Below are 13,755 nucleotides of genomic sequence, written 5' to 3'. Positions count from 1 at the left end.
TTGTTAGTGCATGACATGCAGGCTCTGCATGCACAGCCAACCACCATTCACAATCTATGTTGATCAATTTATCAAACAACCAAAGCAGGCCCCGCTAGTCGACCAGAACCTGAAATTTAGAGGAAGCAAGACGCATGCATTATTAATTCACATCATCATTCACTTTAGCCTGGATTGATAGTATTATATGAATACAATGGTGTCATGTCTGTCAACCAGCGTATTTAAAGGTGCACTATGAGTTCATGCGTGTGACACACAGTGGGCTGATGTGTCAGAGGTTATTTAAAATATACCAGCAATTGTTCCACTGACAGTAATGGACCAGAACCACGTAAATACTTAATTTAACACTTTATTTAAATTACTGGGTAAAAGAGAAGATAAAAACAGTTCTCTGAATGTAACAGGTAATAAAAAAAAAAGCTGACAATGTCAGTCCGAGCTTCCTCCACAATGTCCAAGTCCAGGTGACATAATCTGTTCAATAAGCAGGTCCCAAGGACAGCTTTTCCACATGCCCGGAGGGGTAGCTAGAGGACTTTCCTTTACTTATCTGTACTCAGGCGTTGAATCCTTCATTCAGGTGACTGCATCCCCCTGCTGCTTTGGCCTCTGTCAATGTGTCCCGATCTGCACCACCACTCGTTCGCCTGCACTTCCTTCAGTTCGTCACGGCTGTCGATGCTCAAGCCCGTATGCTCATCTCCGTGTCCTCTGCTTTACGGTGTGCCTGCTTCTCTACTGTCCTCTCCATCAGTCTGTTTCTGCTCCGTGTTCCTGCCTCTTTGTCCGTGTTCCTTCTGACCTGTCTGTTCTCCGTTGTCTCTTTTTACTCCCCCGATCTCTCTGTCACACCTGTCTTCCATCAGTTCATAATTATTTTCCGCACCTGTCTTTACTCAGCCCATCAGTCCAGGCCGTGCTGCGTTAAGTCAAAGGGAGGGGGCATGGTCTCGCCATAGTGGTATATGTGTACATAAATATATATCAACCCCACCATACAAAAACACCATACCGAAACAGTTCATTCATAGTTTGCCGAGGTACGCATGCAGTAGATTATAAAATACACGGGCACAGCAAACTCAGATCATGATATGATCAAATGAACAAATGATCGCCCTCAAGATGAAACGTATAGATTTTATTAAAAGCATTTAGAAACATTAGACTATATGATGACTGTTTATAGAAACATTTCAATATATTGCAATATTACAGTCATGTGATCGGGATACGACGTGAGTATTTTCATGGGCTCGGGATGGGATGGGAGCAACAATTGATTCCCGTGTCACCGTCTGTCCTTCAGTCATTGTTTCTGTCCACAGGAGAGACTCTCAGTCCTGCAGAGGACTCAGAGACACTGAGGAACCAACAGACCAGACCCCAAACCCAGGATAAAGAGGCTGAGTGAATGTGGTGTTGAAGGTGTGGAGGTGGATCAGTGAGTCAGAGGAGACTCTGTAGAAGGACAGAGAGCCAGCAGGAACGTCCACATACACTGCTACTCTGTTAGAGACAGAGGAGGAGGAGATGCGTGTTCTTCTCTTATTGTGCCTGACAGAGTAACCACGTTCATCAGAGCAGATCAGACTCCAGGAATGATCATTCCCTCCAAACACACAGTCTTTACTGTTTCCTCTCCTACGGATTCCTCTGTAACTCACTGATATAAGAACCTCTCCTCTTCTCTCGACCTCCCAGTAACAGCGACCAGTCAGAACATTTCTACACAGCAGCTGAGTCCAGTGGTCAAATCTGTCTGGATGACGAGGATATGACTGATCCTCCTCCTCCACACGTGTCACCTTCCTGTTGTTGTCAGACAGTTTTAGATCTCTGTGTACTGTGTTTGTGTCCAGTTTCAGATCACAGACATCTGATGGAGAGAACAAGACACAATACAGCTGCAGGTTATCATCTGATGATTTATTAACAACTTCACTGACAATAACTGAAAGAAAATCATTCAAACGTTCATTTCATATTCAGCTGTGAGTGATGTTTAACAATCCAGTTATAACAACATGAACAGTTAGTGAACATGAGAGTCAACATGTCAACAATGTTCAGCTTCTTGTCCTCGTGTTGACCCGATGATGACAGCTGATGATCCAAATCTAGAACATGAACTGAATAAAGTCTCGCTAATAAAACTGTCACATCTTCTACTGCAGCACAAAGCAGCTCTCAACCATCTGCTTTCTAAAACTGCTATTAGCTGATGTTCACTTTATAGAAATACCAGTTTATGTAGGAAATATTTGTATTCATGGTTGTTTATGGCATATTTTCTTCATACTGGCATCCCTAGTCCATAGGCTTTGCCAGGGAGGCCACAGTAAGTGAGGAGTCATCTAATAGGGCTCATGCAAGAACTTGACTCTCATCTCTCTCTCATCACAGCACTTCCCTAAGCATTCCCTATGTCAACAACTTAAACTTGTTCTGGGAGAGGCCCAGCCTGCTGAAGCATGATGGTATCCACCCAAACTGACATGGAGCCAGACTGCTATCTGACAACATAACGACCGGACTGGAATTGTTGGGTCTTTGTAAATTATAGAGTGTGGTCTAGAACTACTCTATCTGTAAAGTGTCCTGAGATAACTCTTGTTATGATTTGATACTATAAATACAATTGAATTGAATAGTAGAACATTACAGTGTTTTACAGTGTTGTGAATAAATGGATCACCAAATCCAAACTTATACAGTGCACAGGACATCGTTTATTTTTAGACCAGATAACATGTTTGAAACAGGTTCATAACAGATATGAGTAGGCTACATTGTTTTTACCATGTGTGCAAGTATGAACACTGTGTGAGGATTTGTGTCTGTGTTTATGTGTGTAGTAAGCTGTGTGTTGCTGTCCTTAACATTTAATTTGACTAAGGTTTACATTTAAAATACTTGACATTTGTTTCTAGGGAAATACCGATATAGCTCTTAGTGTGGTAGGTAGTTCCACAGTGGAAGCACCGCGCTATTTTTTGTTGATTATTTCTTTATAGTTACTTATGCCTGTACAGCGTTGGGAAGGATACTTTCAAAACGTATTTCGTTACAGAATACAGAATACATGTCCACAAATGTAATTTGTAACGTATTCCGTTACGTTACTCAATCTGAGTAACGTATTCTGAATACTTGGATTACTTCAGGATTACTTCTACATTGAATTGCGTTTTATAAGTGTAGGAATGTGACCATCCCATCCAGCTTACTAAACAGGCATATTATGGTGTGTTCTTTTCATTCCAACTGGCTGAATGTGTACCTGAACAAGCAGATAGATTTTTGTATTGGTAGTCTCGAACTGCATACTACAAAAATCTAACCGCGGTCTAAGCTACCACAAGCTAATTTTAGCTAACCTTAGTTAGCATGTCAAACGGGGCTAGTCTGTCTTTAAACGGCTCTGGAGCTAGTAAATCAGCACGTATACGTATAGGAGAATGGAAAGTCCCACGTCAATGTTAAAATAGCAAGGTGACCAGTAAAACTACAGCAGACGACTACCCTTGGCTAATTAAAAAAATAACTTACTTTAAGATGCTTCTTCAGGTTGGAGGTGGAGTAATTTGGATGATGAAAGAAGGCTGGTTGCTGGCAAGCAGAGGCTGCACTGCACATTTATATTTCGTTCTCCCTGTTCTTTCTTTAATGTGAAATGCTGTTTGAATTTCCAAGATAGAAACTTATTCCTGCCCTGGCTCTGTCGTGCCGGTTCCGACTCGATTGTGACTGATCACGGAGCTAATTTTTTTCAGAGTGAATAAACTCGTGAAACAGAGAAGTATCGTCAGGTAATCCATTGATTTCAACAATGTAACTGTATTTTAAATACCAACTATTTAAATTGTAACTGTAACGGAATACAGTTACTCATAATTTGTATTCTGAATACGTAACGCCGTTACATTTATTCCGTTACTCCCCAACACTGTGCCTATAATAATAACATCCACTGGTAAAGGGAGATTTAGCCAATTCACCATCAACTGCTAAGCACTCAGCATCCTGTTCAGTAAAACATTGAAATAATAAGTAACCTCATCTTATATTATACTTCCAGTGCCAGGAAGGGGTTAAACTAGTGTAACATGCAGCTGAGTTCTCTTAGAACAAACTTAAAACACACTCACACTTCCTCACACCAGGTCTCAATCTCTGCGGTCCACCATGGTCCACCCTGCAGGAAGAAACAAAGACAAATCAACTTCATACTCCAGGGCTGTGGATAATTGCAAGGTTTAACCATCGTAGTGTGAAATGAGACAGAGTGAGACGTCGACTGCAGCTTGTTCAAGTCTAAGTCAGGGCAATGCTGCTTAAGCTGTCACGGTGTGGTTACATAAGTCGCCTACACATGATACACAATTTGCTCTCTGCGCTAGGTAGGTCTCATCAAGGGTGGCAACGAAGCTATTTCCCGTTGCTAGGTAATTACATGCTATTATCTCATTGGTTGCACCTTCGAAAGGTCAGCGGCAACTAGGTCAAAGTTGAAATAATTTGAACTCTGAGCGTTGCACAACGCCAGGGTTAGCGCATTGCATAGTTGGGCGTCACCGCCCTCCCCGTAGGAAATCAATGGAACGGCCGGCACAGAGTAGTTTTGCGGCCTATCATGTGTAGGTGGCTTTACTCTGAGACATGCACAACAGCATTATCTATGCCCTGGTGACAGTCTGACAGGCTGGAGATTTGGAGGGGTTTTATTTAGTTTGGTGTGTAAAATGGTCTAAATAAATGACATGTAAATAGGATATATAGGGTTGGCTGTCCATACCTGAAAGTGTCCAGTCTCCAGTTTGGATCCTCCAGTAAAGTAGAAAGCAGCTTCACTCCTGAGTCTCCGGGATGATTGTAACTCAAGTCCAGCACTCTCAGATGGGAGGGGTTGGAGCTCAGAGCTGAGGCCAGAGATGTACAGCCTTCCTCCGAGATCATACAGCCTGAGAGACTACACACAAACACACAAACACACACACACACACACACACACACACACACACACACAAAATTCAGGTACAACCTGGGCCACAACCTGGGAGCAATACATGACAATTACCTTGAGTGCTTAAAATGGGCGGGGCTCTACAGTCCAGCTCTATACACCAAGAACTAATGTTGTGTAGCTATTTGAAATTTTCATTGCCCAGTAGAGAGAGAGAGAGAGAGAGAGAGAGAGAGAGAGAGAGAGAGAGAGAGAGAGAAACTTATTTTATAATTGTTTTTCAGTGATTACATTGTTAGGACCTATTTACATGAATAAGCTCGCGGCTGAAAACAACAAAATATTTTTTCAGATGTGCCTTTCGTTTAGACGGTGACAGCATTTTTTGGGCTTAAAAACGCAAATAAGTGAAACCACCTTCCAGAGTGGAAATCTTAACAATGGTCCACCGTCGCTTTCCCGTCTAAAGGTAAGAATGCAAAAGTCTGCTCAGCCTCATCCCATATTTTGTTACATAAATGAAAATATAGAGTGATTACTCGTCCATGGCTCCACCACGTCCCGGGCCAAGTGGGGCCTTCAAGTGGGGCGCGTGCCTCACCTTCGGGCTCACTTTCATGGACTGCACCGTCTCCCTGTACTGGCCAATGTCGCCGTTCCTGTCGCTGCATCACCTGCGCGCCAGCAGCACCCTTGGCTACAACGGGATCTCCTCCGGCTACCCGTCGCACCACATGTCCTACAGCACCATGCTGACACAGAACATGGGCAGCAACCACTCCTCATTCCTGGCCTCCAATGGGCTGAGCATGGACCAGCTGGTCAGCGGGGATCTGCCCTTGTCATGCACCAGTGACAAGGGCAGATTTACAATGTGCAAAATAAAGGTCATAGTGTGTGTATGAATGTGTTTTGTTTTATTTCTTTATTTTGTTGTGCCTGCAGTGTGGTTGGTGTGTTTTTGGTTTTCTCTTAACGTCATTCTCCACAGTGTGTGGACATGCCCCCTCCTGCTGCTTTCTCCACGCACAACGGAATCTAAAACGAAAATCCAGAATATCACACTGTATGATTTTTAAATAATTAATTTGCATTTTATTGCATGACATAAGTATTTGATCACCTACCAACCAGTAAGAATTCCGGCTCTCACAGACCTGTTAGTTTTTCTTTAAGAAGCCCTCCTGTTCTCCGCTCATTACCTGTATTAACTGCACCTGTTTGAAGTTGTTACATGTATAAAAGACACCTGTCCGCACACTCAATCAAACAGAATCCAACCTCTCCACAATGGCCAAGACCACAGAGCTATGTCAGGGATAAAATTGTAGACCTGCACAAGGCTGGGATGGGCTACAGGACAATAGGCAAGCAGCTTGGTGAGAAGGCAACAACTGTTGGCGCAATTATTAGAAGTTCAAGATGACGGTCAATCTCCCTCGGTCTGGGGAACCATGCAAGATCTCACCTCGTGGGGCTTCAATGATCATGAGGAAGGTGAGGGATCAGCCCAGAACTACACGGCAGGACCTGGTCAATGACCTGAAGAGAGCTGGGACCACAGTCTCAAAGAAAATCATTAGTAACACACTACGCCGTCATGGATTTAATCCTGCAGCGCACGCAAGGTCCCCCTGCTCAAGCCAGCGTATGTCCAGGCCCATCTGAAGTTTGCCAATGACCATCTGGATGATCCAGAAGAGGAATGGGACAAGGTCATGTGGTCTAATGAGACGGAAATAGAGCTTTTTGGTCTAAACTCCACTCACCGTGTTTGGAGGAAGAAGAAGGATGAGTACAACCCCAAGAGCGCCATCCCAACCGTGAAGCATGGAGGTGGAAACATCATTGTTTGGGGATGCTTTTCTGCAAAGGGGACAGGACAACTGCACCGTATTGAGGGGAGGATGGATGGGGCCATGTATCGCGAAATCTTGGCCAACAACCTCCTTTCCTCAGTAAGAGCATTGAAGATGGGTCACGGTTGGGTCTTTCAGCATGACAACGACCCAAAACACACAGCCAGGGCCACTAAGGATTGGCTCCGTAAGAAGCATCTCAAGGTCCTGGAGTGGCCTAGCCAATCTCCAGACCTGAACCCAATAGAAAATCTTTGGAGGGAGCTGAAAGTCCGTATAGCCCAGCAACCTGAAGGATCTGGAGAAGGTCGGTATGGAGGAGTGGGCCAAAATCCCTGCTGCAGTGTGTGCAAACCTGGTCAAGAACTACAGGAAACATCTGATCTCTGTAATTGCAAAGAAAGGTTTCTGTACCAAATATGAAGTTCTGCTTTTCTGATGTATCAAATACTTATGTCATACAATAAAATGCAAATTAATTATTTAAAAATCATACAATGTGATTTTCTGGATTTTTGTTTTAGATTCCGTCACTCACAGTTGAAAAGTACCTATGATACAAATTACAGACTTCTACATGCTTTGTAAGTGGGAAAACCTGCAAAATCGGCAGTGTATCAAATACTTGTTCTCCCCACTGTAGATTTCCCCCCTAAATCGCTCCTCTAAACACGGAACGCAACTTTTGAGTTTTCTCTTCAGATTGTTTCCGTCTAAACATAGCCTAAAGCAGCGTAATTAGTGAGTCACTAATTTCAGGCTCAGAGCTGAATGCTAAATGTAGCCTCTTTTGCATTGCTTCATGCTATTCCTCCGTTCTGATTTACTGTGCGTTGTGTAGGACTTTTATGTCTCTGTCTGTGATGTCAACATCACTGGTTTCTCCATGGGCAGGTAACTGTCACAGTATTTGATGTTGACTTTAATTATGTGAAAAATGTTTAATGTTACTGTAGAAGCTACATTCCGGTGTCAAGACACTATACTATTTCATATACTGTATTTTTATACAGCAGAAAGGCCTTAGAAGCTGAGATTTTATTTTATGATCTTACTGTGAGAGAGAAAAGTTATTGTAAGACATGTATTGTCATACTTCTGTTAAAAATAACAATTTCCACTATACAATCACAGTTTAATAAAGGGCAGAACTCCTGATAACTGCTGTGGGCTTCTATGTCTCTGTCTGTGATGTGGACATGCCTATCCTGATTTGGTCTGGTTTCCCCATGTGCAGATGCAGATCCACATACACAACATAGTGAGACTGTCACAAAGGGAACCGTCACATCGACTTGAGCCTTCCTCAGGGTGTAGCGAAGGTAAGCTGAAAAGAGTAAAGGAAGCTAAAAAGAGAACAGAAGAGAGTAGCCGAGCTGCCACCAGACAGCTCTCTGTTGCAGAGAGTTTTGCAAAATAAAAAAGGGCAGGACAGCGAGCTGTCCTTCTTGTTGTTGGACTATTAAGTAATATAAGCTGGCTTGCTATGTCTTGTGTTGTTGCACCTTTTGCTGGTGGTTAGCAGAGTTGTTGACTTGCTAGATTTTGATTACAAGTAATGCAATCATAACAAATGCACATGTAGAGGTATCAATATAGTAGAAGTAAAAAAAATGACTGTGAAAATGTAGAGAGACAAATCGGAAAAATGTATGTTACACAATATTGCTTTAACTTGCATTGTTTCTCAGGTCCTAACTGAACACCAACCTGAGAGTTTGCAGTCTGCAGTGTGGACTCTTCAGTCCAGGAGACAACAGCTTCACTCCTGAATCCTGTAGGTCGTTGTTACTCAGGTCCAGCTCTCTCAGACTAGAGGACTTGGAGCTGAGAACTGAGAACATAGCTTCACAGCTTCTCTCTGAAAGGTCACAGCCACTCAGTCTGAAAAAGATTCAATAAAAAGTCAATCCAATAATTAACATAGGAAGAAAATAACCCCTCAGAGGGTGATACTTTTTAATTAAATGAACACCAACCTGAGAGTTTGCAGTCTGCAGTGTGGACTCTTCAGTCCAGCTGACACCAGCTCCACTCCTGAATCCTGCAGGACGTTGTTACTCAGGTCCAGCTCTCTCAAACTAGAGGACTGGGAGCTGAGAACTGAGGGCAAACCTTCACATCTTCTCTCTGACAATGTACAGCCACTCAACCTAAAAGAGATTCAATAGAAAGGCCATCCAATAATTAATGTATGAAGAAATAAAAACTTAGAGGTCATCATTTTCAAATAGCTGGGCACCAACCTGAGAGTTTCCAGTCTGCAGTATGGACTCTCCAACCCAGAGGACAGATGCTCCACTCCTGAATCCTGCAGGTCGTTGTCACTCAGGTCCAGCTCTCTCAGACTAGAGGTCTGGGAGCTAAGAACTGAGGACAGAGCTTCACAGCTTCTCTCTGACAGGTTACAGCTACTTAATCTGAAGAGGAATCAGCAACACATAAAAACACAGCTACAAACAAACAAATACAAATTCTAATTAAAGAAAAACTGCACTTAATCTGGACAGATCTGTGTGCATGTACAGAGCTTTGTTGGAGGCTTTGACCACTGGCAGCAGCCTCAGAAGAGCATTCTCTGAAGCAGAGTATTTCTTCAGGTCAAACACGTCCAGATCTTTTTCTGATGACAGTAAGATGAAGACCAGAGCTGACCACTGAGCAGGAGACAGTTCATCTGTGGAGAGACTTCCTGATGTCAGGGACTGTTGGATATCCTCCACCAGAGAACGATCATTCAGTTCATTCAGACAGTGGAACAGATTGATGCTTCTCTCTGCAGACAGACTCTCACTGATCTTTGTATTAACGTACTCAACTGTTTCCTGATAGGTCTGTGAGCTACTTCCTGTGTGTTTCATCAGACCTTGTAGGTGTTTCTGATTGGTCTGCAGTGAAAGACCCAGGAGGAAGCAGATGAACAGGTCTAGGTGTCCATTTGGACTCTGTAAGGCTTTGTCCATAGCACTCTGATGGAGATGTTTTATTTTAGGTTTGACTCTGAAGACATTAGGCAGCCGGGATTGTTTTTCTGACAGCAGATTGACTCCAGAGTTGATGAATGTCAGATGGACATGAAGTGCAGCCAGGAACTCCTGAACACTCAGATGGATAAAGCAGAACACCTTGTCCTGGTACAATCCACTCTCCTCTTTAAAGATCTGTGTGAACACTCCTGAGTACACTAAGGCTTCTCTGATATTGATGCCACACTCTGTCAGGTCTGATTCATAGAAGATCAGGTTGCCTTTCTGCAGCTGCTCAAAAGCAAGTTTTCCCAGAGACTCAATCATCTTTTTCGTCTTTTTATTCCAGTTTGAATCGGTCCCAGCTACTCCACCATATTTGATGTTCTTCAGTTTGGACTGCACCACCAGGAAGTGGATGTACATTTCAGTCAGGGTCTTGGGCAGCTCTCCTCCAGCTCTGATTTTCAATACCTTATCCAGAACTGTAGCAGTGATCCAGCAGAAGACTGGGATGTGGCACATGATGTGGAGGCTTTGTGATGTCTTGATGTGGGAGATAATTCTGCTTGCCTGCTCCTTGTCTTTGAATTGCTTCCTGAAGTACTCCTCCTTCTGTGGGTCAGTGAACCCTCTGATCTCTGTCACCATGTCAACACACTCAGCAGGGATCTGATTGGCTGCTGCAGGTCGTGTGGTTATCCAGAGGCGAGCAGAGGGAAGCAGATTCCCTCTGATGAGGTTTGTCAGCAGCACATCCACTGAGGTGGCCTCTGTAACATCAGTCAGGATCTCAGAGTTGTGGAAGTCCAGAGGAAGTCGACACTCATCCAGACCGTCAAAGATGAACACAACATGGTACTCTTCAAACCTGCAGATTCCTGCTTCTTTGGTTTCACTGAAGAAGTGATGAACAAGTTCCACTAAGCTGTACTTTTTCTCTTTCAGCACATTCAGCTCTCTGAAAGTGAATGGAAATGTGAACTGGATGTCCTGGTTGGATTTGCCTTGAGCCCAGTCCAGAGTGAACTTCTGTGTTAAGACTGTCTTCCCAATGCCAGCCACTCCTTTTGTCATCACTGTTCTGATTGCTTCATCTCTTCCAGGTGGGGCTTTAAAAATGTCTTCTTGTTTGATTGTTGTTTCTGGTCTGTCTGGTTTCCTGGATGCTGTTTCAATCTGTCTGACCTCATGTTCTTCATTGACCGCTGCAGTCCCTTCATCTGTGATATAGATTACCGTGTAGATCTTATTCAGAAGGGTTGGGTTTCCTGCTTTTGCAATCCCCTCAAAGACACTCTGCAACTTCTTCTCCAGGTTGGACTTGAATTTAGGGCGGCATACTGCAACACGAGTTTCTGAACAACCTAACAAAAAAACATCAAATTAAAATCAGAAAATCTAACATTTAAGGCTGTATCAGTTTTAAGAAAAACAGCCCTTGATCTGATTAGATAAGATTAGATTCAACTTTATTTTCATTGTACAAGTACAAAGACAACAAAATGCAGTTTGCGTTCATCCAGAAGTGCAAAAAAAGCAGAAAAAGTGCAATGTGATATTCAAGTGTAAACAGGTTGTGCATAGAACCATGAAATATATTGCAGTGCTATAAGAGCATAAGAAATATGCCTATGTAATATGAGCAATGTAAAAACAACATTTGCAGATATGTGCAGTGCAGTAGTAGTGACAAATGATATAGATATATGCAGTGTATTAGCAGAATATATAATAGAAATAAAAAAGAAATAAGAACAGAATATAAATGGATATTCTGTACAAAACATATAGAAATATGTACAGTATGTACAGCTATGTGCAGTGTGTTAACATAAGAGTAGTAGAATCAGTGTAAGATGCAAATGTGTGCAGTTTAGTTACAGCACAGATTGGAAATATACACTTGTCACATTTTGCCTCCATTTCCTCTTTCCATCATGATAAATCTGTTAAAATTGTCTTACTGCTCTTCAGACGATCAGCCAGCTCCTCCTGCTTCATTCTCCTCAGGAAGTGCAGTGTGATCTTCAGAAATGCCTCGCTGCTGCTCCTCCTCTGCTCTTCATCCTCACCGTCCAACACATCTTCATCTTTCCTCTGACTCTCTAAGCATTCTGGGTAATCTGGACTCAGAACCTTCTGAAACTTCTTCAGCTTGTTCTTTACAAAAGTGACAATGTTTTCCTCCAACAGCTGGAACAGAATGATAAAAGTTTAAAAAGATACAAAATTAGTTTAAAGAACTCAACATGTGATTCATCTATCAGTGTGAAGGCCTGCTGGTTTGAAAAGAGCAGCATGGAGACTATTGGGATCTGAATGGTAGTTTATGATTTAATCTGTAGTTAATAATGAAAAGTTCCTTTTAATATGTCCACACCATAAATATGGAGTCCAGGTCTGTTTGCTGCTGCAGGGCAGACTGACCACAGAGGCCCTCTGATCTCTCCTGGTGAACTCTGTAGAGAAAACATCAAGTGTAAGAGCATGTAATGATCTGTGCACAGTCCCGGTGATGACAAAATGGCAACTCCGGCTCTTGAGGTAGCACAATGGAGTGTTATGTTATGTGGTTCAGGACAATAGTTTAGATGCATACATGGACGTTGTTTTGGTGACTGGGAAGGACTGTATATTTTTGGCTGGTCTTAAAAGGTTGTGGCCACCAGGGGGCATTGATCAGAATGCAGACAAGATGTTTCTTGTGTTTTATTGGAATAAAGGTTTAAGGCTGCATCTAATTTCTCTGTCTTACCCCTTCCCCCTTCCCCTTAGTTTTGTGCGTTCACGTGAGAGTAAGGGTTTATTCCAATACTCATTTTGATCAAGGGGTAGGACTAAGGGGAAGGGGTATATAAGTACAAGAAATCCAGGTATGCGTTCCGGAGAGCTATGAACAGTGCAAAGTAGTCTGGATCAATAGAAGTATATTTCCAGGATAATTGCCAGACATCATGTGTGTGCGCTTCACCTTCTGATCTCTGTGTTGCCGTTATCCAAATCCCTTTGATACGGAAAACAACAACACATTACAAGCTTGCAAACTACAAGCTGAAAATTACAAGTTTTCAAAAAACTAAGATTGTGCAACACGGCAGGCCTCCTTGGTTCTTTTGGGGAATGATTGTAAAAATTTACAAAGAATGTTTACGGCATTTCCTCTCTAACTGGGACGTTTTGGGACTGATGTGGACGAAGTATACACAGAGATACACTGGTATGTTTAATCATGCTATTTAAATAGCTCACGTTACTTCATTGTGTCAACAGTTAACTTGATTTAATATTGTATGTGGCGTTTTCTTTTGCGGGGTGCAAATGTTCCACCAAAACAAGTTCCTTCCTGAAACTATTTAGCAGAGTAAGTAAGTAAGTAAATTTTATTTATACAGCGCTTTTCACAGACAAGGTCACAAAGTGCTTTACAATGTGCATAGACAATACAATATGGTAAAAATAGTCAATAGAATAAGATACAAGTACAACAGAATCAATTTTCAAATAAATAAAACACATAGGCTACCCAAAAGCTAGCCTGAACAAGTGAGTCTTCACTTATCCCTTAAAAGAATCCACATTCTCAGCAAACCTAATGCTAGTTGGTAAGGCATTCCAGAGTCTGGGCGCCATAGCCTCAAATGCTCTGTCCCCACGTTTTCAGACGAGTGCCTGGCATGACTAGCAGATTTTGATTAACAGACCTGAGAGACCGAGATGGAGTGTGTAAATGAATTATGTTGGCAAGATAGTCAGAGGCCTGACCATGCAGAGCCCTGTAGGTTATGGTCAGAATTTTGAATTGGATCCTGTAAGTTACAGGAAGCCAGTGAAGGGAGCAGAGTAAAGGGGTGATATAAGTACGCTTGTTTGATCTTGTAAGAAGCCTAGCAGCAGCATTTTGAATGGACTGCAGGCGGGGAAGGACAGATTTATTGACTGAGGAGAAAAGTGAATT

General features: G+C 42.6%; 1 protein-coding gene across 1 annotated transcript; it reads right to left on the bottom strand.

Moving 5' to 3' along the window:
* Nucleotides 1-1,167: 1,167 nt before the first annotated feature.
* On the bottom strand, nt 1,168-12,211 carry LOC114553111 (NLR family CARD domain-containing protein 3). Its single transcript, XM_028574256.1, has 9 exons — nt 12,181-12,211; nt 11,765-11,993; nt 9,831-11,164; nt 9,358-9,800; nt 9,078-9,251; nt 8,542-8,715; nt 4,805-4,978; nt 4,158-4,204; nt 1,168-1,885 (listed from the first exon to the last, which is right to left on the bottom strand). Exons 1-9 carry the CDS (start codon nt 12,181-12,183, stop codon nt 1,344-1,346), a joined length of 3,120 nt encoding a protein of 1,039 aa, XP_028430057.1. The 5' UTR covers nt 12,184-12,211; the 3' UTR covers nt 1,168-1,343.
* Nucleotides 12,212-13,755: the final 1,544 nt, after the last annotated feature.

Source organism: Perca flavescens, chromosome 3 (genome assembly GCF_004354835.1).
Source record: "Perca flavescens isolate YP-PL-M2 chromosome 3, PFLA_1.0, whole genome shotgun sequence".
Classification (NCBI taxonomy): Eukaryota; Metazoa; Chordata; class Actinopteri; order Perciformes; family Percidae; genus Perca; species Perca flavescens.
This window is presented reverse-complemented; position numbering and strand designations above follow the sequence as displayed.